The 21,831-nt window shown below is 49.6% G+C and overlaps 1 protein-coding gene across 11 annotated transcripts; it reads left to right on the top strand.

Moving 5' to 3' along the window:
- Positions 1 to 42: 42 nt before the first annotated feature.
- On the top strand, positions 43 to 17,859 carry LOC136333785 (zinc finger protein 1 homolog). Of its 11 annotated transcripts, XM_066273427.1 has the most exons (8): positions 43 to 208; positions 341 to 395; positions 493 to 608; positions 7,553 to 7,765; positions 9,030 to 9,072; positions 12,717 to 12,843; positions 13,123 to 13,218; positions 15,413 to 17,859. In XM_066273427.1, exons 4-8 carry the CDS (start codon positions 7,710 to 7,712, stop codon positions 16,510 to 16,512), a joined length of 1,422 nt encoding a protein of 473 aa, XP_066129524.1. In that variant the 5' UTR covers positions 43 to 208; positions 341 to 395; positions 493 to 608; positions 7,553 to 7,709; the 3' UTR covers positions 16,513 to 17,859. The 11 variants fall into 11 exon arrangements, 10 of the variants coding, with proteins under 10 accessions (XP_066129524.1, XP_066129523.1, XP_066129521.1 ...); XM_066273426.1 differs by having other exon boundaries at positions 341 to 608; positions 7,622 to 7,765; XM_066273424.1 differs by having other exon boundaries at positions 341 to 608; positions 7,564 to 7,765.
- The last annotated feature ends 3,972 nt before the right edge of the window (positions 17,860 to 21,831 follow it).

Genomic DNA, 21,831 nt, shown 5'->3' with positions numbered 1-21,831 from the left:
CGGGAGTTGTAGTTCCACCGAAGTCCAGGGGCATCTACGCAGTATTGGGAGGTCCCCGAGTACTATCTGCGCACTTCCGGACCCCAGGCTGGTTTCGGGTGGCCGGTACCTGGGATCTGGTGGGTTCTGAGGCGCCCATTGCACTTCGGACTGGTGGTTCCATCTGCGCCAGGCTGTAGAGCGGACACGTGTGGCGTACTTCACGCCGGTAAGGGTGCTCCATACGGTGTCTGGTGGGCGACTGCACCTGACATCTAATGCAAAGGGTCGGGGTTCCTGGCTAGTTTGGGGCGGGGGCCACAGGCAAGCCAGGTTTCACTGCTTCTCTGTCCTCCCACAGCTCGGCCACATCGGAGATCACCATCTGCAGGGGACCCAGTGACAGTCTTGACCTGGTGATCTGAGGGCCAACTCTCCCCGAAATGGTCTCCCCTCTTTCCCGATGGTGGATTTGTTTTCATCCCTTGACCCCGATTTTCTCTGGCTATCCAGGTCCCTGAACTCTGCTCAGGTGGCCAGGACCCTTTTGGGCAGGGGCAATTGCTGAGAAAAGGCCCCCTTCACTTCAACCCTCCCTCACTGGTGTGGACCCCACATCGCTGCCAACGGTAGGCTCTGAGCTATGAGGGCAGTGAAGGAAGTCTGTGAAATAATTGTTGTTTCTGGGATCTATAAGTGTCTGCCTTCATTTATCAAACCTTGATTGAGTGTCTGGGTCAGAGAGCTGGGGAAGCTTTGAGTCCCGTTCTGGGCCGAGGTCCTATAGCGGTGTGGGTCACGTGAACAGAAAAGGGCTTCCAAGTGTGGGTGCCCTCGTAGTTATCTTTACTGGATGAGTGGACACAGGGAGGGAAGGAGGTCCCTGCCGAGGAAGACGTGACCAAAGATCAGACTTAAAGAAAACCAGGGTCTGTGTAGGTGAAAGGGAGCAAAAGGGTGTTCCAGGAGGAGGGAACAGCATTCGCAAAAGTAAAAGGCACAAAACGAGCGGTACCGCTAGACCTGGCGCCATGGAGGAGCTGCATGGGTTGTGAGGCTGCAGGTGGCTGGGGGAGCAGACTAAAGTAGATTAGGGGATGCGCACTGGGTCCTGCTGGTGCCTGAAGTGTTGTAAGCAAGGCAGTGGCGCAGTTACATGTATCTCTGGGTCAGCATATACCAGCAATGCGTTGAGTTGATGTCAGTGGAACTAACGTGGCGAGAAGAGTTAGTAGGGGGCTGCTTCTCCGATTTCTGAAGATGCGGTAGCCCTGCTTGGGTGAGCGCGTCGGTTTGCAGATGGGCGAGGGGAGGCTGCGGGCACAATTGTGCGTAGACCGTACTGTTATGGCAACGGTGAGAGTGGGTGGGACGTGATGCAGAGATGATGGATGGATTTGAAGGTCTTTCATGCTTTCTTGTCCACGATGGGATGGACTTGAGCTGGGGAGGAAAATGAAACTGGTAATATCATTTTAAAACTTGACAAGACCAAACGTATTCCGTTATGACTTGAGCTTGGGTTCTATTACCGGTTTTTCCTACTATAAGCCATAATTCTTTTTAAAAAAAGTTTTTTACTTAGTAATAGTAGAAAATATCTCAGATGCATAGCAAAGTAAGGAAAGAAAACATTTGTAGTCGTTATCCGGATTGAGCAAATGTTAAGTATTTATTTGCTTCAGATTTTCTAAGGAGCTAAAACCCTGTAAATGTGGGTGGAGCCCACACACATCCGCCCCAGTCCATCTTTCTTCCTGTCACAATGAGGTCACAGTCTGGAAATTATTATGTCGCTTTCCTTGTTTTTATTTACTAACTAGGTATGAATATAGCTGTAAATAATATATATGGTTGTTTTGTGTGATCATTACCTTTCCTTTTATTTTGGGGGGATTGTCTTATTTATTTTTAGTATTTTTTTCATATATTCTAGAAACAAATCCATTTTGGCTATGTACAGTACTTTGATAAAACCTGAATAGGATTTGATGATGTTTCTTTGATAGGTCTATTTTTTAGTATGGACCCCTTTCATTTCCTGTTTGGTGGTTTATTCTGTTTTCTGTTGCTTTGTCAATTTTAGTCATTTATATATTTTCTAGAAAATTCTCCAGGTTCAACTCAGATTTCTGACATTAAATTATTCATAGTTGTCTAGTAATTTAAAAATACCTGTACTGAAATTATCCCGTTTCTTGTCTGAATATTATATATGTTTGCCTTCTCTTGTTTTTTTGGTAACTCATGCCTGAAGTGAGTTTATTTTATTAGTTTTAAATAGAAACCAATTATTTAATTGTTTTTAATAATCTCTAAGAATTGATTTTAACAGTTTTAACATTTTTTACTTATTGATTTTTAGAGAGGGAGGAGAGGAGAGAGAGAAACGTAGTTTCACTTATTTATGCATTCATTGGTTGATTCTTGCATGATCCCGAACCAGGGATTGAATCTGTAACCTTGGTGTATCAGGATGATGCTCTAACCAACCGATCTACCTGGCTGAAACCTAAGAGTTGATTTTAGTTTTTTTAATTTTTTTTTTTAATCAGGGCACAATTTCAGACTTAAAGAAAAGTTGCAATGGTAGAACAGTACAAAGAATTCCTGAATACAGTACCTTGCATCTAAATTTCCCCAAATATTAACATTTTACCACATTTGTATGGGGGAGTTCGAGGGATTTCAGGGCTGATTAAGGAAAAGACATAACCATGAGTTGACAGGAGCACATTCAAGCTTTATTTAGGAATGCTTATGAGGGGGTTGTCCCTGGAAGTTAGAGATCCCACAGAGGCTGGAGCCCAGGGGCCACTTCCCAGAGGGAGGAGGACAAGGGAACCCCCCAGGCATCCCTGGGTCAGAGCCTCTGGGGTCTTTATGGCCGCACGGTGTATTTTACCTACAGCTACCAGATATTGGGTGCAGTTTCACGAGGTGGGCAAAGCAGGCAGGTTCTAAATGACTATAAATCCGCTTCTCTCTGAACTGTGTTTAAAACACGCGTCAACATTTCAACTTGGTGCTGCTGGTCTTTTGAGCTATGGTCTCAGTCAGCTTGGAATAAACAACCTAGAGTCCCTGTACAGAGCCATCTTTAGCTCGTTTATGCAACAGCTTGCTTTATCTTTCTTTCTCACCTTCCACACACATATGTGTGTGTATATAAAGCCTTCGATGTGCATTTCCCTAAAACAAGGACATTCTGTCACACTACCATAGTACCACGATGCCCAAAATCAGAAATGAGCATCTGTGCAATACGGCGTCTGACCCATGGATCTTAGGCAGACTTCATGAGTCATCTCAGTAATCCCCTCCCTAGCTAAAGAAATCTCAGATATTGCGTCGCAGTGTTTTCCAAGTCGCTTTAGTCTCCTTCACTCTGGAGCAGTTCCTCAGTCTTCCATTGTCTTGAATAACACTGACATTGTTGAGGAGTACAGGCCAGTTATTATAGACAGACCCTCAGGTTTCCTCATGAGTACGTTCAGGTAATACATTTGTGGCAGAGTATTTATTTTTACGTGCTATATTATTTCTTTGATTTCTTTTTCCTTTTTTTTATAATTAAAAGAATTACTGATTGATTTTTAGAGATAGAGGGAGGGAGACACAGAGGTAGCAGCATTCATTTGTTGTTCACCTTGGTTGTGCATTCACTGGTCCCTATGACCCCTGGCCTGAATGCCCCGCAGTCTTGGTGTTTTGGAACAAAGCTCTAACCGGTTGAGCTCACCGGCTCAGTTATTTTATTTATTTATATTTTGATTTCTTCCATTTTTACCTCTGCTCCTACTTGTTTCTTTTCTTTTACATTTTCTGGGTCTACTCTTTGTGTGCTCACCTCCGGAGTCATTAATGTCATAAATGTTGTTTTATTTAACGCCTATCTTAGGGCTGTAATTTTCCTTTCGGTGTGTTTGTAATTACCCACCGATTTTGATATGTCGTATTTTTGCAGCCATTACACTTTTGCATTCTTTTATTTTCCAGTTTTGTTGCTTTTGGTTCAAGGTGTGGCCTCTGCGCAATATTGTTTTTTTTTTACCATGTGTGCTGAGGTGTATTTTTTAACTTGTCAATTTTTATTTTTTTATTTTTTTTTGTCAATTTTGATAACTCCCCCAGTGTGCTTAAAAAGAATGTCTCTGTTTTCTCATCTTCGAGTACATTCTTCTGTCTGACTCAATAGATCAAGCGTCTAAGTTATTCAATGGTAATGGTTATGCACCCTTCCCATTTTTCTTTTGTATCCTTGCCTAGATTGTCATTTCTAAAAATGTACACAGAATCTTTTTTACTGTGGCTGAGGGTTTGTCCGTTTCTCCTCGCCACGTGTTTGTTTTACGGGCGTTTGAGCTGCATACCCGTCGTGGCCATTTACAGAGACGGAGACCTAAGATCAGGTTGGCCTCTGGTCCCTGTTTTGTCTCTTTGCAGTGGGTTGTCCTTTCTTGCTTTTTGGATGTCTTTTTTTTTTCTTTTTTCTTTTAAACAAATTCCGGACACTGTGTGCAGACAAGGAGAGACTTCTGTTTGCTCGGCTGTCTGTGTGTGTGGATCCGGGAGGGCAGAAGGGTGGTTGCGATGAGACTGGTCAGGAGTTGAGCAGGCTGGCATTTGTTGTTGCTATAGTTACCACCAGGCCGCTGCTTTCTCCACATCTCTCTGGCACTGCTCTGTGCATAGAGTGGGCTCCTGTTGTCCCCTCCACTCTGGGCCTCTCCCTTTTGACTCTCCAACTGCAGCTGCCCCCCCTACCACCCGCCCTCACTTCTCAGTGCTGGTGATGGAGGGGCAGGGTGCTCTTTCTTCCTCAAAAGCTTTCCCCACTCACATCCCCCTACCCCCGTGGTAAGAGGCTCTTATCTTTTTTTTATTCACTGGGAGGAGGGGAAGCAGAGAGCCAGACTCCCTCATGCACTGGGAGGGGATCCACCAGGCAAGCCCATTAGAGGGCAATGCTCTGCCCTTTTGGGCATTGCTCGGTTGCTAAGCAACAGAGCTCTTCTTAGTGCCTGAAGTGGAGGCTATGGAGCCATCCTCAGCGCCCTGGGTCAACTCACTTCAATCCAGCCATGGCTGCAGGAGGGGGAGAGAGAGAGAGGGGGAGAGGGAGAGAGAACAAGAGAAAGAGAGAAGAAGGGGAGGGGTGGAGAAACAGATGGGCTCTTCTCCTGTGCGCCCTGACCAGGAATCGAACCTGGGACATCCACACGCTGGGCCGATGCTCTACCGCTGAGCCAACCAGCCAGGGCTGGTGGGAAACTCTAAAAGTGTGAGCCTAGGACACATGCCAGCCGCTGTTCTTTCCCTGCCAGATGCAGTGGGTCTTGCCTGAGCTCTGGGAGCAACAGGGTTGGCTGCTTTTCCCTAGCTGCACTGGGCTTTTGTTCCTCAGGAGAGAAACTTCTGGAAGGATGGGGCATCATGTGTTTCCCACAATGGCAGCTGCTCTCTGCCTTCAGACCCTCCCTCCCCAGGGAGTCCGTCTCCAGTCTGCTCCCCACCCTTAGCTTCCTCCTCGGCACTCAGCAGAGGTCTGTTCGTTTCCTGTGGCCCCGTAAGAAAGTGCCACAAATTTAGTGCATTAGGACACCACCTGTCTCTTAGCTCACAGGCAGAAGTCTGGGGGGCCAGGGACCATGGCTAGGCTCTCTGCTCAGGCCTCCCAAGGCCAGAATCAAGGCAGACAGGCCTGTCTCTCACCTGGGACTCTGGGGAACAGTCTGCTTTAGGCTCGTTCAAGGACTGACTGAGTGGAGTCGGCTCCTGGCCCCCGAGTCCTCACTCACTCGCTGTCAGCTGAGGCCCTCTCCCAGCTCCTCACAGGGTGTGTCCACTTTCAAAGCCAGAAATGGGAGGGAGGGGGTCTGCTTGCATTTCCCCTCTGACTTTCCCTTCTGCCCCCACTTGGTTTCCGACTCAGAGATAGAGTCCTACTGATGTCTTCACATACATCTCACCACCTTGTCTGTTTTCCAGGTATTCTTAGTGTCTTTGCAAAGGCCTAGAATCAGATTGTAGCTGAGGGGCTCAGTCCTGTCGGCATATTCACTCCCAGAGAGCCTGGAGCTGAGCCTGCAGCTGACGGGAAGTTCTCAGCAGGACAGCAGAGCTTGGGCAATTCTGGCCGCAGTCTGCCAGCCCCGGGAGCCCCGGGAATAGATCCTTCTCTCGTGAAGACAGTGACCCAGGGAGCAGCAGTGTGTTTTGGAAGGAAGGCTTCCTCTCTGCGGCCTTTCTGTAGCTCAGGGCTGAAGTTGGAGGCCACCATATGGGGCAGCCTCCAGAGACATGTCCCTAAAACAGCTCCAGACCCCACTTGCTGACAGAGTGAATTTGGGTGATGTCATCACATCGAAATCATCTAGGATTTGGGGTGGGGAAGGCACACCAGGAGGAGCAGGGTATAGAAGATAAACTAGGAGGGAAGGGATCCCCATGACACAGGACGATCTCACCCCCCAATACCACTCCACTGCTGTGTGCTCTCCTCTGCTGTCCTGTAGCCCTGTCTCTAGCTTATCCCATCCCACGGTCACCCCCACGCTCCTGGTTCAATGGTCCTCCCATCTCAGGGTCGCATTCCTCACCCAGCAGGCAGCGTGCATAGTCAGCGACCTTGCAATCAGGTTCAAGCCCGCTCAGCTTCCCCGCTGTCCCTTGGAACTATTGCCTCCTTGTTCCAGTAGATGCAGACAGTGCAGGTGGCTCTCCTGCCCTCTCTCCTCACCTGGCCACCGTGGGTGGCCTTAGCCAGCCTCTTACTTCCAAGTTCTTCAGCTGTGAAGCTCTCATGTTTCCCTCTGGTGAATGACCATGCACTTAAGTTTCTGCAGCTGGACACACATCTGGCTGGGGGGTGCGAGGTTAGTTCCCTACGTTCTGCAGCTTCGTCCAGTTTCCATGAACAGTTCCTTTGGAGCCCCCTCTCTTGGCTTGGGAGGGAGGACAATCTCACCTGCTACTCCTTCAATAGACAGCTCTCCTCCAATAGACGGCTCTTCAACTACTTCCCTCTCACAGGGAGGGGTCTGTTAGGGTGTGTCCAGCAGCTGCTTCTTAGGATTCGGGGTGTTTTGGGGTTTGGCTAAAACTCCCAGGCACCTGGGAAAATCCCACCCACCTCCTGTTCCTCATCTTTGAATCTTGTACTCATGCACCAGCTTTTTTCAGGGTCTGGTGTTGCTGGAAGATCTTTCCATGTCAGAGATTTCATCTATAATATTTTCAGCGGATTCCTAACTTGGCATGCTTTAATCGTATCATAATTTATTAACCAGTCTTTTATTTTTAAGCACTTAGATAGTCTCTAATTTTTAAAAAACAGCCTCAGGACTTTTTCTAAAATTGCTGTAATTCTTTTTTTTAATATATAATAGTTTTTTTTAAGACTTTGTTTATTCATTTGAGGGGGGGGGGAGGATCAGGAAGCATCAACTCCCATATGTGCCTTGACCAGGCAAGCCCAGGGTTTCAAACTGGCGACCTCAGCATTCCAGGTTGACGCTTTATCCACTGCGCCCCCACAGGTCAGGCAGTTTCTGTAATTCTAGAGGTTTAGTGTCTCTGCAGACTTCCTGGATCAAACTCCAGTGGGAACAGACTGCAGACCCACCCCGTGTCTGTTCAGGGGAGAGAGAGGTGTGGGGTCCAGCGGATGCTCCCAGCCACAGTGAGTCAACTCGCTCCTGGACCTTTGTATTCCTGTTTCCTGAAAAATGAGGACTGGAGGAGGAGGACTCAGGAGATGTCATCAGATCGTGCCCCATATTTGGTAAGTGGCAGAGCCAGTCCAAGACCGCTTCCTGGGCAGAGATCCGTTTATCTGGGACGGTCCTTAATAAAAGTTACTGTTGACAGACTGCCCCATGAGAGAAGAGACAAACAAAACTAATCAGGATCCACGGACAGAGTTGAGAGCCAGTGTAATAAACCTGCACTAAATGGACTTTACAAACCCATTTTATATTTTCCTGTGAATTTCCTCCACACCAGGGCAGGACTGGTGACAGAGCTTTGGGTTAGAAGATTTGTAGGCTACAGATATTTTATTTTTATTTATTATTTTTTTTATTTATTCATTTTTTTAGAGAGGAGAGAGAGAGGGAGAGAGAGAGACAGAGAGAGAGAGCAAGGAGAGAGAGACAGAGAGAGAGAAGGGGGGAGGAGCTGGAAGCATCAACTCCCATATGTGCCTTGACCAGGCAAGTCCAGGGTTTCAAACCGGCAACCTCAGCATTTCCAGGTCGATGCTTTATCCACTGCGCCACCACAGGTCAGGCGCTACAGATATTTTAAAAAGGACTTTTCAGAAATGATCATCCTACTCAATACTCATTTGTCATAGAAAAGCTTAGAAAATTCATCCTAAGTACAAAGAAAATAATTTTTCATTGGTCATCATCCGACTACCCAAAGCTAACTACTGCTAGCCTTTTGTCCCATCAGTTTAGGGATTATCCTGTCCATGTACATGTGAGTGTGTGTGTGTGCATGTGAGTGTGTGTGTATGCATGTGTGTGTGCATGTGTGCACGTGTGTGTGTGCATGTCTTGAATCAAATAGTGTTCACTACATTTTTCAATGATCAGTATGCTATTAATAAATAGTGCTTGCTCTCTGATTTCATTTTTTGCTGCAAAATGTTTATTTTCTTTGGATGCAATATAGTCACTTCACCAGCCTTCTATAGTGGCTAGTTACTTCTGTTTTTTTCAGTTTTACCATATTTGTAATAAATATCTTGGCCACTAACTCTGTGCCCAAACTCATGACTGTTTCTTCAGAACAATTTTCTATCAAATTTTTGGGTAATGGTGGGCAGAGGGTAGTAAATTCTACATTCATTACTGAGACACAGAGATATATATTCATTAACTAGAAAAACCCAAGTTCAAGTCTCCTGGGCAGATTCCAAGGTGAGGTGTCCTTGGGACCAGCCTGCCTGTGCCCTGTGCCTGGGCGGGACAGCAGTGGATTCAGAGGCTGGAAGAAGCCTGGCCTCACACCCTGTCCTCCCTCCCCCTTCTGCCCTGCAGGTGCCTGCTTTTCCCAGACCCGCAGGGAAGCACTGTGTGCCAGGTGAGTGTGCCCTTTCTTTCTTTCTTTTTGTATTTTTCTAAAGTGAGAAGCGGGGAGGTAGAGAGACAAACTCCTGCATGTGCCAGACCGGGATCCACCCGCCATGCCCACCAGGGGGCGATGCTCTGCCCATCTGGGGCATCGTTCTGTTGCAATGGGAGCCATCCTAGCACCTGAGGTAGAGGCCATGGAGCCATCCTCAGTGCCCGGGCCAACATTGCTCCAATGGAGTCTTGGTGGCAGGAGGGGAAGAGAGAGATAGAAAGAAGGGAGAGGAGAAAGCGTGGAGAAGCAGATGGGCGCTTCTCCTGTGTGCCCTGGCTGGGAATTGAACCTGGGACTTCTACATGCTGGGCCAACACTCTACTGCTGAGCCAACCGGCCAGGGCTGAGTGTGGCCTTTCTTTATACTGCGCTTTGTTTAACCATGGATTTCAGGTTGCTTTTGAGAACGCAGCCAATAAAACAGTGCAGACACAAATCAGGATCAGTGAAGCTACAGAGAGAACGGAAGGCCAAGGTCAGGGAGGGGCGGGCGGGTGCCGTACAGAGGCTGCTGGCGTGAGCTGCCCTGTAAAGTCAGGTCAGGCATTCCTGACCCTTAAACAAAACAGGTTCCATCCAACATCTGACTTGTGTGGTCTCTCTGGGACAAGCATGCTACCATCTCAGGGGAAATCAAACTTTTGGGGGCATTTAGGATTTTTTTTTTTTTCTGAAGTTGGAAACGGGGAGGCAGTCAAACAGACTCCCGCATGCGCCTGACCGGGCTCCACCCGGCATGCCCACCAGGGGGCGAAGTTCTGCCCATCTGGGGCGTCGCTCTGCCACAATCAGAGCCATTCTAGCGCCTTTGGCAGAGGCCATAGAGCCATCCTCAGCGCCCAGGTCAACTTTGCTCCAGTGGAGCCTTGGCTGCGGGAGGGGAAGAGAGAGACAGAGAGGAAGGAGAGGGGGAGGAGTGGAGAAGCAGATGGGCCCCTCTCCTGTGTGCCCTGGCCGGGAATCGAACCCGGGACTCCCGCCCACCAGGCCGACGCTTTGCCACTGAGCCAACTGGCCAGGGCTGGCGTTTAGGAATTTATGTGATGGGTCTTCATCCGTGAGCTCGATAACAACATTGAAATGAACTCCACAGCCAGTCTCCTGTGACTTTTAACTTTCAACGGAAATGGCGGGTCATATGCCTACGCGGAAGCCTGTGGCCACAGCGGGCGAGAGGATCAAATACTCAGGTCGACATAAACAGCCTCGGTCGGTTCAGACCAACCCGGAGAAAACACGGCATTGTCTGGAGGAATGGACGAATAGCCTGCTCTTCAGATTATTTTCCCAATAATTTTTGACAGACGGAGAACAGCTTACAGTTTCCATCCTTAGCAGGGGCGTGAGGGAGGGAGGATGGCCCAGGCGGTCCCAGCCTTTTCTCCCGAGTCTGGGGAGGCAGCCTCCCTCCCTCTCTCTCTCCAGGACTTAGACCCCGCCCCCCCCCCCCCCCCCCCCGGAGCCCTTTCTCACTTGGGCATCCTTATCTCTCTTCAGATGTCAGTGGCACTGTGTCCCATCAGCCTGTCTGCGGTCTCACGTTTCTGTCCTCCTAAAGGGCCTCTCTCTCCTCCAGGCTCTAGGGATGCATGAATGTCAAGGGCACTGCTCAGAATCCTTGATGTTATGAACCAGAAACCCAGCTAGACCCAGGTTAGGACAAAGACACCATCTGGGCAGCACCCCCTTCGCTGTGGGAAGTGCAGCTATGCAGCTGGGACTCAGAGACAGTGACATCCAGGAACCTGGATATTGCCAGGAGTCTCTCTTGTGCCTTGTCCTTGTTCTTGTTCTTGTGACTTCCTTCTGTCAGACCTCATCTGCGTGGCCTGATCTAGGATGTCCAGTAGCTCCCACACCTCCCCTGTGAAAACCTTGCTACAGGAAAGGTCCAAGTCTCCTTTCACAGAGCCTGTTTGCAAGGTCTTTGGGAAAGATCTGGATGGGTCCTGCTTAGTTCAGGTTAGGGCTGAGGGGCGGGGTCCGTGGTGGGTGCTCCCAGGAGCACCACCGCGTGCTGGGCGGGGGGGGGGGGGCTTGGGCGGGAGACAGTCCCTCCCCAAGGAAGATGGGGCCTCATGGACAAACTTTATAGCTGTCCCCTCCAAGAAGGAACACAGTCAGTGTCTTTGTTTCTAGCTCGGGACCTGTCCTGAGGTGAATGTCTGTGCTGAATAAAGCTGGGATTATCTGGAAGTTGGCTACCAGAAACGTGGTGACAGGGCCAGCGTGAGAAGGTGACAACGAGGTGATAACGCCACAGCCTTCTCAGCAGAGAGCTGGCTGGGACACAAGGCTGTCAGTCCTGCATGTGAAGCCAGAGGTTTCATCTGGTGTCTTTTTCAGGAAGCTATTACTTTGTAGGAAACCAGGTCATGTTGGGAACCTCCCTCTGTTAGGGCTCTTTGCAATAAAGATACTGACAACAGAAGTTCTAAAACGCTCATCTGTTGAGCCCTTACATACCAGAATGTGTTCTTTATATATCAGTTCATGAACAATCCCGTGAGATAGATACTGACCCTTTCACCATTTATAGATGAACACCATTTATAGAAGCAGAGGCTAGGGAGATTAAGCACTGAGACCTCGCAGAGAGGTGATGGGTTGGGCTCTGAAGGCAGGCAGACAGACAGACAGACATAAACGGGGCCCTTAGTGGTTGAACTGAAGTGTAGTTTTATCGACGAAGACCACATCCTCAGCAAAAGAATCCATCCACATGTGAACCCCAAAGGCTGCTCTGCCTGCCTGTGGCCCAGCAGCCCGGCCCACCTGCAGACCCCAGCACCAGGCCCACCTGCCGGCCTACCCCGGACCACGGCGGTAGGCCTGCCCCCAGATCCCACCAACCAACCGTCCCAGAATCTCTCATCAGGATGACTGGTGAGGGTCCTGCTATGCCAAAGCCAGCGGGTAAGGACTGGAAGGGTGGTGTCTTCCTCGCACGCAGGTGCCGAGGCAGGGCTGTAAGGATCATGGAAAGTCAGGTCAGCAGGACAGCGCCAAGGACACCGAGTGAAGGTCCGGTCGCTGAGGTCCAGGAACTGCCTCTTGATAGGAAGAGCCTCCCGGCATCGTGATTTATCATGACCGCTCAAACGCGACCTCCAGGGAAGCTTGGCTTGACATCAGCACATTGAACGTGGCTGCTCTCTTCTTCGTGTCTGTTGTGTACTTCAGGATCCGGCACAGCCTTCGGTGGATCCTTTCTGCACAGAGGTCTTTTCCGCCCTTCTCGTTCCACCAGGCTATAAACCGCTTTAGGACAGGAGCGGTGTGGCAGTCAGCCTTTGAGCCGAGGCAGCAGGCAGAATGCCAGTAGCACACCAAGTCTTCTTCAGCAGATGCTTGTTCAGTGAAGGAATGTATGAATGAAAGAATGAATGAATGAATGAATGAATGAAGATCCAGAAGTGAACTCTTCTCATTTCTTTTCTCTCCCACAAAATAGACAGAGTTAGGGGCAGGCGCAGTTCCTATATAACCTGACACTGGGGAAACCCTGACCCGGAAGGTGGGGGCGCTCCCCTCCTCTGCACCTTCGCCTGGCGCTCCGTGCGGAGCACGCCAGGTTCAGCAGGAATGTGCTGTTCCAGGGGTCGCTGTCATTCAGAGATGTGGCTGTGGGCTTCACCCGTAACGAATGGCAGCAGCTGGACCCTCTGCAGAGGACCCTGTACCGGGACGTGATGCTGGAGAACTACAGCCACCTGGTCTCCGTGGGTGAGGAAGCCCCCGTCCGTGTCCCCCTCTTGTGTCCGAGCTCCTCTTCTCTGTTATGTAAAACCTCTCCTGTACTAATAGTGTTTGGCCATGGGTTTCAGTTGTCGGAGAGTCTTGCTCTCATCTCACCTATATTTTTTTTTTGTGAATTTGCCTCCCAAGTGAAATACCTATTCTTTGGACAAGATGTAAATGTCCATGGTGTGGCCTGAACTTTCTGTGTCCTTAGATGGCGCAGGTAGACTCAGCATAAATCTCGTGACTGTTTTTTACGGACAGGGTGTCAAGTCACCAAACCAGCTGTGATCTCCAGGTTGGAGCTAGGGCAAGAAGCATGGATGGAGGAGGAAGAGATCCTTGGGTGGAGCATTCCAGGTGAGAGAGGACCAGCTCGCAGGGGACCGTGAACATGAGGCGCCAGGAGCTCCCAAGGGCTTTCTCATTTAAGGCAGCTCTTCTGAAAAGCCGGGGTCTTAGTAAGCAGCCGTGGGCGGCTGGCCCGGGAACTTGGGGTGCCCAAGTGACCCCTGCTACCTGCACACATCACACACCCTGCCTGGTCATGGTCACTCTCCTTTCCCTGGACGTTAGAGAAAGACACACTCTATTTTTTATTTATCCTTTTAGCTGTCCTGTCATCCCCACTTAATACATTACTTGCTCAGTTTTTCTTTAGGAATCTTCAGTCTTACTCTCCTTCCTTTAGTTATGAAATAGGCTTTCTCATGCATTCAGGGATCCATATTTTAACTTTTTTAAATGAGTATTTAAAAATTTATTGACTTGGGAGGGGGGACACACATTGATTTGTTGTTCCACTTACTTATGCATTCATGGGTTGATTTCTGTACGTGATCCGACCAGGGATTGAACCTGCAACCTTGGTGTAGCAGGACGATGCTCTAACCAGCTGAGCTAACTGGCCAGGGCTAAAATAACTCTTACCTTGCGCCAGTCATTTTTATTTTAGTTGTCTTGAAACGCCTCAAAAACTAAACTGCTGCCTTGTATATGACTGTAAATTCTTCTTATTTTCAAAACCGTGGGATTATATGTGAAGCCGTTCCTCCCATCCCAGTATAACGCCGTGGGGAGAGGCGCCTGCATTTTGTTTGTCCTTATTTCTGGGGGACTCACGTGGTGGACACTGGCTCACTCCCACTTCCTTTAAGGATAAGGATGCTTTACTTGTTCAGGGCAGTTGTTACAAACCAGGTGTACAGACCAGAATCCCCCAGGGCCCTTTACAAAATACCCACCGGCTGGGTTCCAACCGGCAGGAACGTTCCGTAGGCACGATTTTCTCTCTCAGGCAATCAGCAGGGGGGCTCAGGGAGCAGAAACTTGTCTAAACAAAGGAGCTCCATGGTGGCCTCGGGCCTGGGTACCCGCACTGAAGCAGCAGGTGCAGTCTGTGGTTTAAGATGTAAACAAAGAAAAAAAGCAAATGAGAACTCAAGCACCAGGTGAGGAATCCAACATTTGAGAGTCTCAAAGTCGAGGCCACAGGCAGCGTGGACACCAGCACGCCCGGGGACCTCTAATACGGTTTAGTGGGAGTTTGGGGTGGGGCTGGTCTGCAGCCGAGCCCATCAGACATGGGAGGGGGACATACAAGGATTTGGTTGGCGACCAGTTTTGGTATTGGGGAACCATGGCTGGAGAAAATGGTCAGCGAGCCATCAGAATACAACAGGGAATCTCCCTGGGGCTAGGACCGTGCGTCTGGGCCCTCACACTGGGCATGATACAGATCTTGTAGGTACACGTGAGGGTAAGTCACTGCGCGTGGGCCGCTGGTTAAGATAACTGCTCTGACAGTGAAGGACTTGATGCTGTGAGGAAGTTAACTTGCTGTACAGAAGGAAGGACCCAGGAAGTGCAGATCCGTGACCAGGAATCCAGGGAGTACAACTCAGACTTGGTTTTCCTTCTTCCAGCCCGAGTCCTTTGTGCACATCTCCTAAAGCCTCCTCTCCCGATTCCTCCGGAAGGGGGACTCTTTCTCTAGTCCCTGCCAGCAGTTCCTTCAATATCCTTCTCTCCTGACCAGACCTCCTGATTAAGTCTCCCCTTATCTAGAGTTGCCAGAGCTAGTATGGGCCTGCGGCAGCCAGTCGCACCTGAATCTTCCCAGATCTGCAGTCAGTGACATCGTGGGGGCAGCTTGACATTGACCGTGAGGGGGTGTTGTCACCATGGAAACGTCAGCGCTGCAGACCAGGGCTGGCTCATTGATGGGTACATCCGTGCCGGCACCCGGCCCTCCCGGCATCTCTTACTCACGCTCACTTGCATGTGTCTTCACCTTTCCAACGTGCTTGTTAGTAGGAAGTCTACTTTTATTCGCGGACAGTGTTTTCTCCGTTTCCAGGACCTCATTTTTGTTTGTTTGTTTGTTTCAGAAGTCAAGGATCTAGGAGGTTAGGATTAGTATGATTTAATCTGGGCAACTAGATTTGAAACCACAACATTGATCCTCCTTCCAAACATCTCTGAAATAATTTAGTTCTGTGATATGATCTTGGAAAGATGAACAAGTTTGTATCTTTTTTTTTTTTCTCCCTAGAAGAAGTTTTGCAACTTGATACCCGCGTCCATGAACAACAACAGGAACATGGAGACCGGCCCCTGAAGCAAGGGGCGTCCCTAGACGAGAAAAACTCAACCGGAAAGGAGCACCGTGACTGTAAGGCAACTGAGAAAGAAACCTGTCAGAACACAGACCCTGCTCCTTCCAGGCAGCAGGTCCGTAAATGGGTCTCCTGTGGAGTGACTCTGCCGTGTGACGTAGACGCCAGGCCTAACGCGTACCTCGCCAGGAGAAGGTTTAAGTGCGACGGACAGGGGAACATATTTCTCTATTCTAAGCTGGAAACTCCACACTCTGGAGCAGAACCACGTGACTGTAACCCGGGTAAGAGAGCTCTAAGCAGTGACCAAGCTCTTCATGCTGATCAGGGGACCCACAACGACAGTGGGGAGAAGCCCTGCAAATATGCCAGGCGTGAGGAAGATTTTCCCCACCAGTCAGAACCCATGACTTATCAGAGCGTCCGGAGAGGCGAGAAATCCCATGGCTGCACCAAACAGGGGGCTGGCTCCAAGGAGGTTTGCCTCACCAAACATCAGGAAGATCACACAATGGCGAAACCTGGTGAAAACAGCAACTGGGCTAAAACGCTCCCCCAGAAGACAAACCCCTCCGCGCCTGAGACAGGTCTCGGTGGAGACAAGCCTTATAAGTGTTCAGAATGTGAGAAAACCTTCTCCCACAAGTCACGTCTCACCGAACACCAGAGATCTCATACGGGAGAGAGACCTTATAGCTGCAAAGAATGTGGGAAATCCTTCTCCAGGAAGTCATGCCTCATCATCCATCACAGAACGCACACCGGAGAGAAGCCCTACGGGTGCAGTGAGTGCGGGAAAGCCTTCTTCCAGAAGTCACACCTCATCCTGCACCAGAGAACGCACACCGGAGAGAAGCCCTACGGGTGCGGCGAGTGCGGGAAGGCGTTCTCCCAGAATTCTTGCCTAATCATACACAAGAGAACTCATATGGGAAAGAAGCCCTACGAGTGCTCTGACTGTGGGAAAACCTTCTCCCAGAAGGCAAACCTCATTAGACATCACAGAATCCACACTCGGGAGAAACTATACAGATGAAGTGAGGAGGTTTTTATCAAGAAGTCTTGGTCCTGGCCCGTTGGCACAGTGGTAGAGCATTGGCCCGACATGTGCAAGTCCTGGGTTTCATTCCTGGTCAGGACACACAGGAGAAGTGCCCATCTGCTTCTCCACCTCTCCCCCGTTTCTCTCCCTCTCTTCCTCTTCTGCAGCCATGGCTCGATTGGAGCAAGTTGGCCCCAGATGCTAAGGATGGCTTCATGGCCTCTGCCTCAGGCACTAAGAAGAGCTAGGTTGCTGAACAACAGAACAATGCCCCAGATGGCCAGAGCATCACTCCCTAGTGCCCTTTCTGGGTGGATCCCAGTCAGGGAGCATGCAGGAGTCAGTCTCTGCCTCCCCTGAATAAAGAAGAAGAAGAAAAAGAAGAAGTTTCAATACATCCAGGAATGAAAAGTTGTGGACATTCTAGATATAGAAATTCTTCAGCAAGAAGTCCAGTGTAGGGCCCTGGCCGGTTGGCTCAGCGGTAGAGCGTCAGCCTAGCGTGCGGAGGACCCGGTTTCGATTCCCGGCCAGGGCACACAGGAGAAGCGCCCATTTGCTTCTCCACCCCTCCACCGCGCCTTCCTCTCTGTCTCTCTCTTCCCCTCCCGCAGCCAAGGCTCCATTGGAGCAAAGATGGCCCGGGCGCTGGGGATGGCTCTGTGGCCTCTGCCTCAGGCGCTAGAGTGGCTCTGGTCGCAACATGGCGACGCCCAGGATGGGCAAAGCATCGCCCCCTGGTGGGCAGAGCATCAATCACCCCATGGTGGGCGTGCCGGGTGGATCCCGGTCGGGCGCATGTGGGAGTCTGTCTGACTGTCTCTCCCTGTTTCCAGCTTCAGAAAAATGCAAAAAAAAAAAAAAAAAAGAAGTCCAGTGTTGTTGTGCACAGAGATTCACCCCAAGGTGATATTCTACCAATTGAAAGAATTAAGAAAAGCTTATTCTCTTAAGACTGATGCTAGAATGGTAATGATGCTCTAGAGAGAGATATTTTTATAGAATATGCGTAATTATAAAGTGTATCTGTACCTGTGTTAACTGTGAATATTGAGCTTTGACGTATGTGAATAAATTAAACCATTAAATAACAGATATAATCAGCACTAGGACAACCTCATAGCTATATAGGGGTTATGTTCCTGAGGAGCTACATAAAAATAATATTATTTATTTTTGAACTGCACGGGTAATTGGACATCATTGAGAACTTGTAGCAAATATACCATAATATAACAAATGACATCTATCAAGTCTTTCCACACTAAATTAAACCCTTTTGTCTCTGTAATATACATTATAACTGGAAGAACATGAATTTATTATTAAACTAGATGTCCACAAACCGTATCACGTGTCATTTGATGTTCTCTGTTTGTTTGTTTACTGGTAAGTATTACAGAACCCCCTAGACCTGGAAACCAACAATTTTGTGACATCTTCTGATAGCTCTCAATCAACTAGTTTATAAATTATGTTTGTGTTAAATGTGTGAGCTTAGGACTCCCTTTTCTGGGACTATGGTGGATTGCCTAAATAAAGTGAAGACCATTTTTCACTGTAGATGACTAGAAATGCTGAACAACAGAGCATTCTTTTCCATGCCTAATTCAGCTTGTGAGAAAACAAGTGATGTTCCCGGTGCCAGTCAGGGGGAAGGAACTAGAAACCAGAAATAAAGTTTGTGAGTCGATGCTAGAGCTGCCCTGTGGGTTCACTTTTGTTTACCCAAAAACCGGGGTGCTAAAGACTATAGGAGGAGGAGAAAAAAGGTCCTGGGGCCACACAAGGCAGAGAGTTGGTACAGACATAACTCAAATTCAGACATTTCAAAAATCTGTGCCTATGGGGAGAGGGTAGATCAGAGAAAATTCTGCTCATTGGCATGGGAAGCTTGTCTGTCTATCTCTTCCTGGGCTCTGGGAGGGGAAGAGTTACCCTGACGATTCGTCAGCCTTGACCTGCACCTCACGTGAGTCAGAATCTTAAATTTGCCTATTCATGTCCCCATTGAAAAACTGAACAAGTGACATAGGAATTTGTCCTGGCCTCTGAAACAGCTTACAGAAGCAAAGCAGCCTATTTTTGGAGGAAGACACACTCGACCCGTGCTTGTCAGGATTCGGACATACAAACCCAAAACGAGTTCATAATGCAACACTACAAAACATGAAAAGTACCACTCACCATGAAAGTCAACAGGCATTTGCACAAAATTAGAACCCCAAGTATTTCAAGTAACAGAAAAGCTGGAAATTCTATTAAAGTAACCATCTTTAAAAAGGATTAAAAACTTAAAAGCCAATATGAGAGCAAGGCACAAAGAATGAGAACTGGTTTATTTGGGAAAGGACCACCTAGAGCAGTGGTGGTCAACCTGGTTCCTATCGCCCACTAGTGGGCGTTCCAGCTTTCATGGTGGGCGGTAGCAGAGCAACCAAATTATAAATAAAAAGATAGCTTTAACTATAGTAAGTTGTTTTGTAAAGATTTATTCTGCCAAACTTAGCAAAAATCCGACATAAAGTACTTGATAAGTAATTATTATATGCTTCAACTTGCTGTAACTCTGCTTTATAAATTTTTTTTTTGTATTTTTCTTTTTCTTTTTTTATATTTTATTTATTGATTTTTTTAGAGAGAGAGGAGTGAGAGAGAGAGACAGAGAGAGAGAGAGAGAAGGGGGATGAGCAGGAAGCATCAACTCCCATATGTGCCTTGACCAGGCAAGCCCAAGGTTTGGAACCGGTGACCTCAGTGTTCCAGGTTGACGCTTTATCCCACTGCGCCACCACAGGTCAGGCCTTGTATTTTTCTGAAGTTGGAAACGGGGAGGCAGTCAGACAGACTCCCGCATGCGCCCAACAGGGATCCCCCCGGCATGGCCACCAGGGGGCAATGCTTCACCCATCTAGGACGTCGCTCTGTTGCGACCAGAGCCATTCTAGCACCTGAGGCAGAGGCCACGGAGCCGTCCTCAGCCTACAGGCCAACTTTGCTCCAATGGAGCCTTGGCTGCGGGAGAGGAAGAGAGAGACAGAGAGGAAGGAGAGGGGGAGGGGTGGAAAAGCAGATGGGCGCTTCTCCTGTGTGCCCTGGCCGGGAATTGAACCCAGGACTTCCACACGCCTGGCCGACACTCTACCACTGAGCCAACCGGCCAGGGCCTGCTTTATAAATTTTATAAAGTTACTTCCCTACTTTATAAATCACCATTACTGTGGAACCGGTGGGCAGTTAGAAAATGTTACTACTGGCCCTGGCCGGTTGGCTCAGTGGTAGAGCATCGGCCTGGCTTGCAGCAGTCCTGGGTTCGATTCCCGGCCAGGGCACACAGGAGAAGTGCCCATCTGCTTTTCCACCCCTCCCCCTCTCCTTCCTCTCTGTCTCTCTCTTCCCCTCCCGCAGCGAGGCTCCATTGGAGCAAAGATGGCCCGGGCACTGGGGATGGCTCCTTGGCCTCTGCCCCAGGCGCTAGAGTGGCTCTGGTCGCAACAGAGCGACGCCCCGGAGGGGCAGAGCATCGCCCCCTGGTGGGCAGAGCGTCGCCCCCTGGTGGGCGTGCTGGGTGAATCCCGGTCGGGCGCATGTGGGAGTCTGTCTGACTGTCTATCCCCGTTGCCAGCTTCAGAAAAAAAAGAAAAAAAAAGAAAGAAAATGTTACTACTAACAGAGATACAAAAGTGGGTGGTAGGTATAAAAAGGTTGACTACCCCTGACCTAGAGCATAGAGAAATGAAAAACATCGTCCCTGAAACTTAAAACTCAGCGTGAAAATAACTCGATGAACGTGTCAAACAGTCGATTGTACTCAGCTGAAGAGCAAGCAAACAGGAAGATAGAGCGAAGCAACTCCATAGCAAGAGGTGGAAAAGGGAACAAATGGGCAAAGACAGACTGAAAGGACAGAGCAAACAGGAGTTCCTGACAGACGAAACAGAGAACACGGAAGAAAAGGAAATATTCAAAGGGATAATGGCTCAGCTGACAAAAGACAGGCGTTAACAGATCTGGGCAGCGCAATAGGTGCCTCGCCGGATAAATATAAGTAAATTGACATCTCAGTGTACGTACGTCTGTCTGTTCATAGTTTAGCTAAGTGGTATCACTGCCTCGGATCCGTTGTCTGGCCCTGCAGTCTGCAGGTACCTTAGACACCAGTCCCCTCATGCAAGTTGCATGACCTGGAGGGCAGCAGTCACAAGAATGGCGGTCCCTGATACGGCTCCTCAACAGCCCTTGTGACCAACAGTCTCCCCTGGCTCCGGTGCCTGTCAGCCTCGTGCGCCCCTTAGCCGAGACCCTCCAGGGACACTAGGAGAGGCTCGTGCCCCCGGCACCTACCTCTGTCCGTCTGCACTCTGCCTTGATGACCTCCCCGTGTGGCCCCTCCAAGCAGGCTGTGTATCTCCTGCAGCCTGTGAATGAAAAACTTCTTTATCTCAGTTTCTCTGGTGACCTGTTGTGGATGGAACCAGCTCCCCATCCGCCACCACCCGTGTTAATTTAACAAAGTCGTAACAACTGACCTCACTGACAGGGTGGGAGGGCTCTGCTTGCCATTGGCCGCAGGGAAAGCCAGTTAGCTGCACAAGGCTGGCGCCCCCAGGTGGGCAGGGCTATGTTGGGGTACCACCCCTTGCTGGACGCCTAGCCACACCACAAAGTGCCAGTTCCCAAAGAAGCACCCGAGTCCTGGACCTCGGAGCGCTGCTACTCCCAGAGGGAGAATCACCCTAGCCGATGTCAGACTTTGGGGTGTTTCCCAGGTGCAAGCGCAGACCCAGCTGCCGACTGTTAGGAGTATTGACCACGAGTTTTTGCAAGGTCCTGCCTGGGCCCTGTTGTGTTACTTTTTTTTTTTTTTTTTTTTTTTTTGTATTTTTCTGAAGCTGGAAACGGGGAGAGACAGTCAGACAGACTCCCACATGCGCCCGACCGGGATCCTGCTCTGCCCCTCCGGGGCGTCGCTCTGCCGCGACCAGAGCCTCTCTAGCGCCTGGGGCAGAGGCCAAGGAGCCATCCCCAGCGCCCGGGCCATCTTTGCTCCAATGGAGCCTTGGCTGCGGGAGGGGAAGAGAGAGACAGAGAGGAAGGAGGGGGGGGTGGAGAAGCAAATGGGCGCTTCTCCTATGTGCCCTGACCGGGAATGGAACCCGGGTCCCCCGCACGCCAGGCCGACGCTCTACCGCTGAGCCAACTGGCCAGGGCCCCTGTTGTGTTACTTAATGGCCGGGACACAAAAGTGACAACCCTGCCCAACGGTGGGCTACCTGGTGAAGGTGCCAGGCAGAGCCCTTAGAAGAAGGATAG

This window comes from Saccopteryx bilineata, chromosome 4 (assembly GCF_036850765.1).
Source record: "Saccopteryx bilineata isolate mSacBil1 chromosome 4, mSacBil1_pri_phased_curated, whole genome shotgun sequence".
NCBI lineage: Eukaryota > Metazoa > Chordata > Mammalia > Chiroptera > Emballonuridae > Saccopteryx > Saccopteryx bilineata.
The sequence above is the reverse complement of the archived record's forward strand: the minus strand, read 5'-3'. Positions and strand labels throughout refer to the sequence as shown.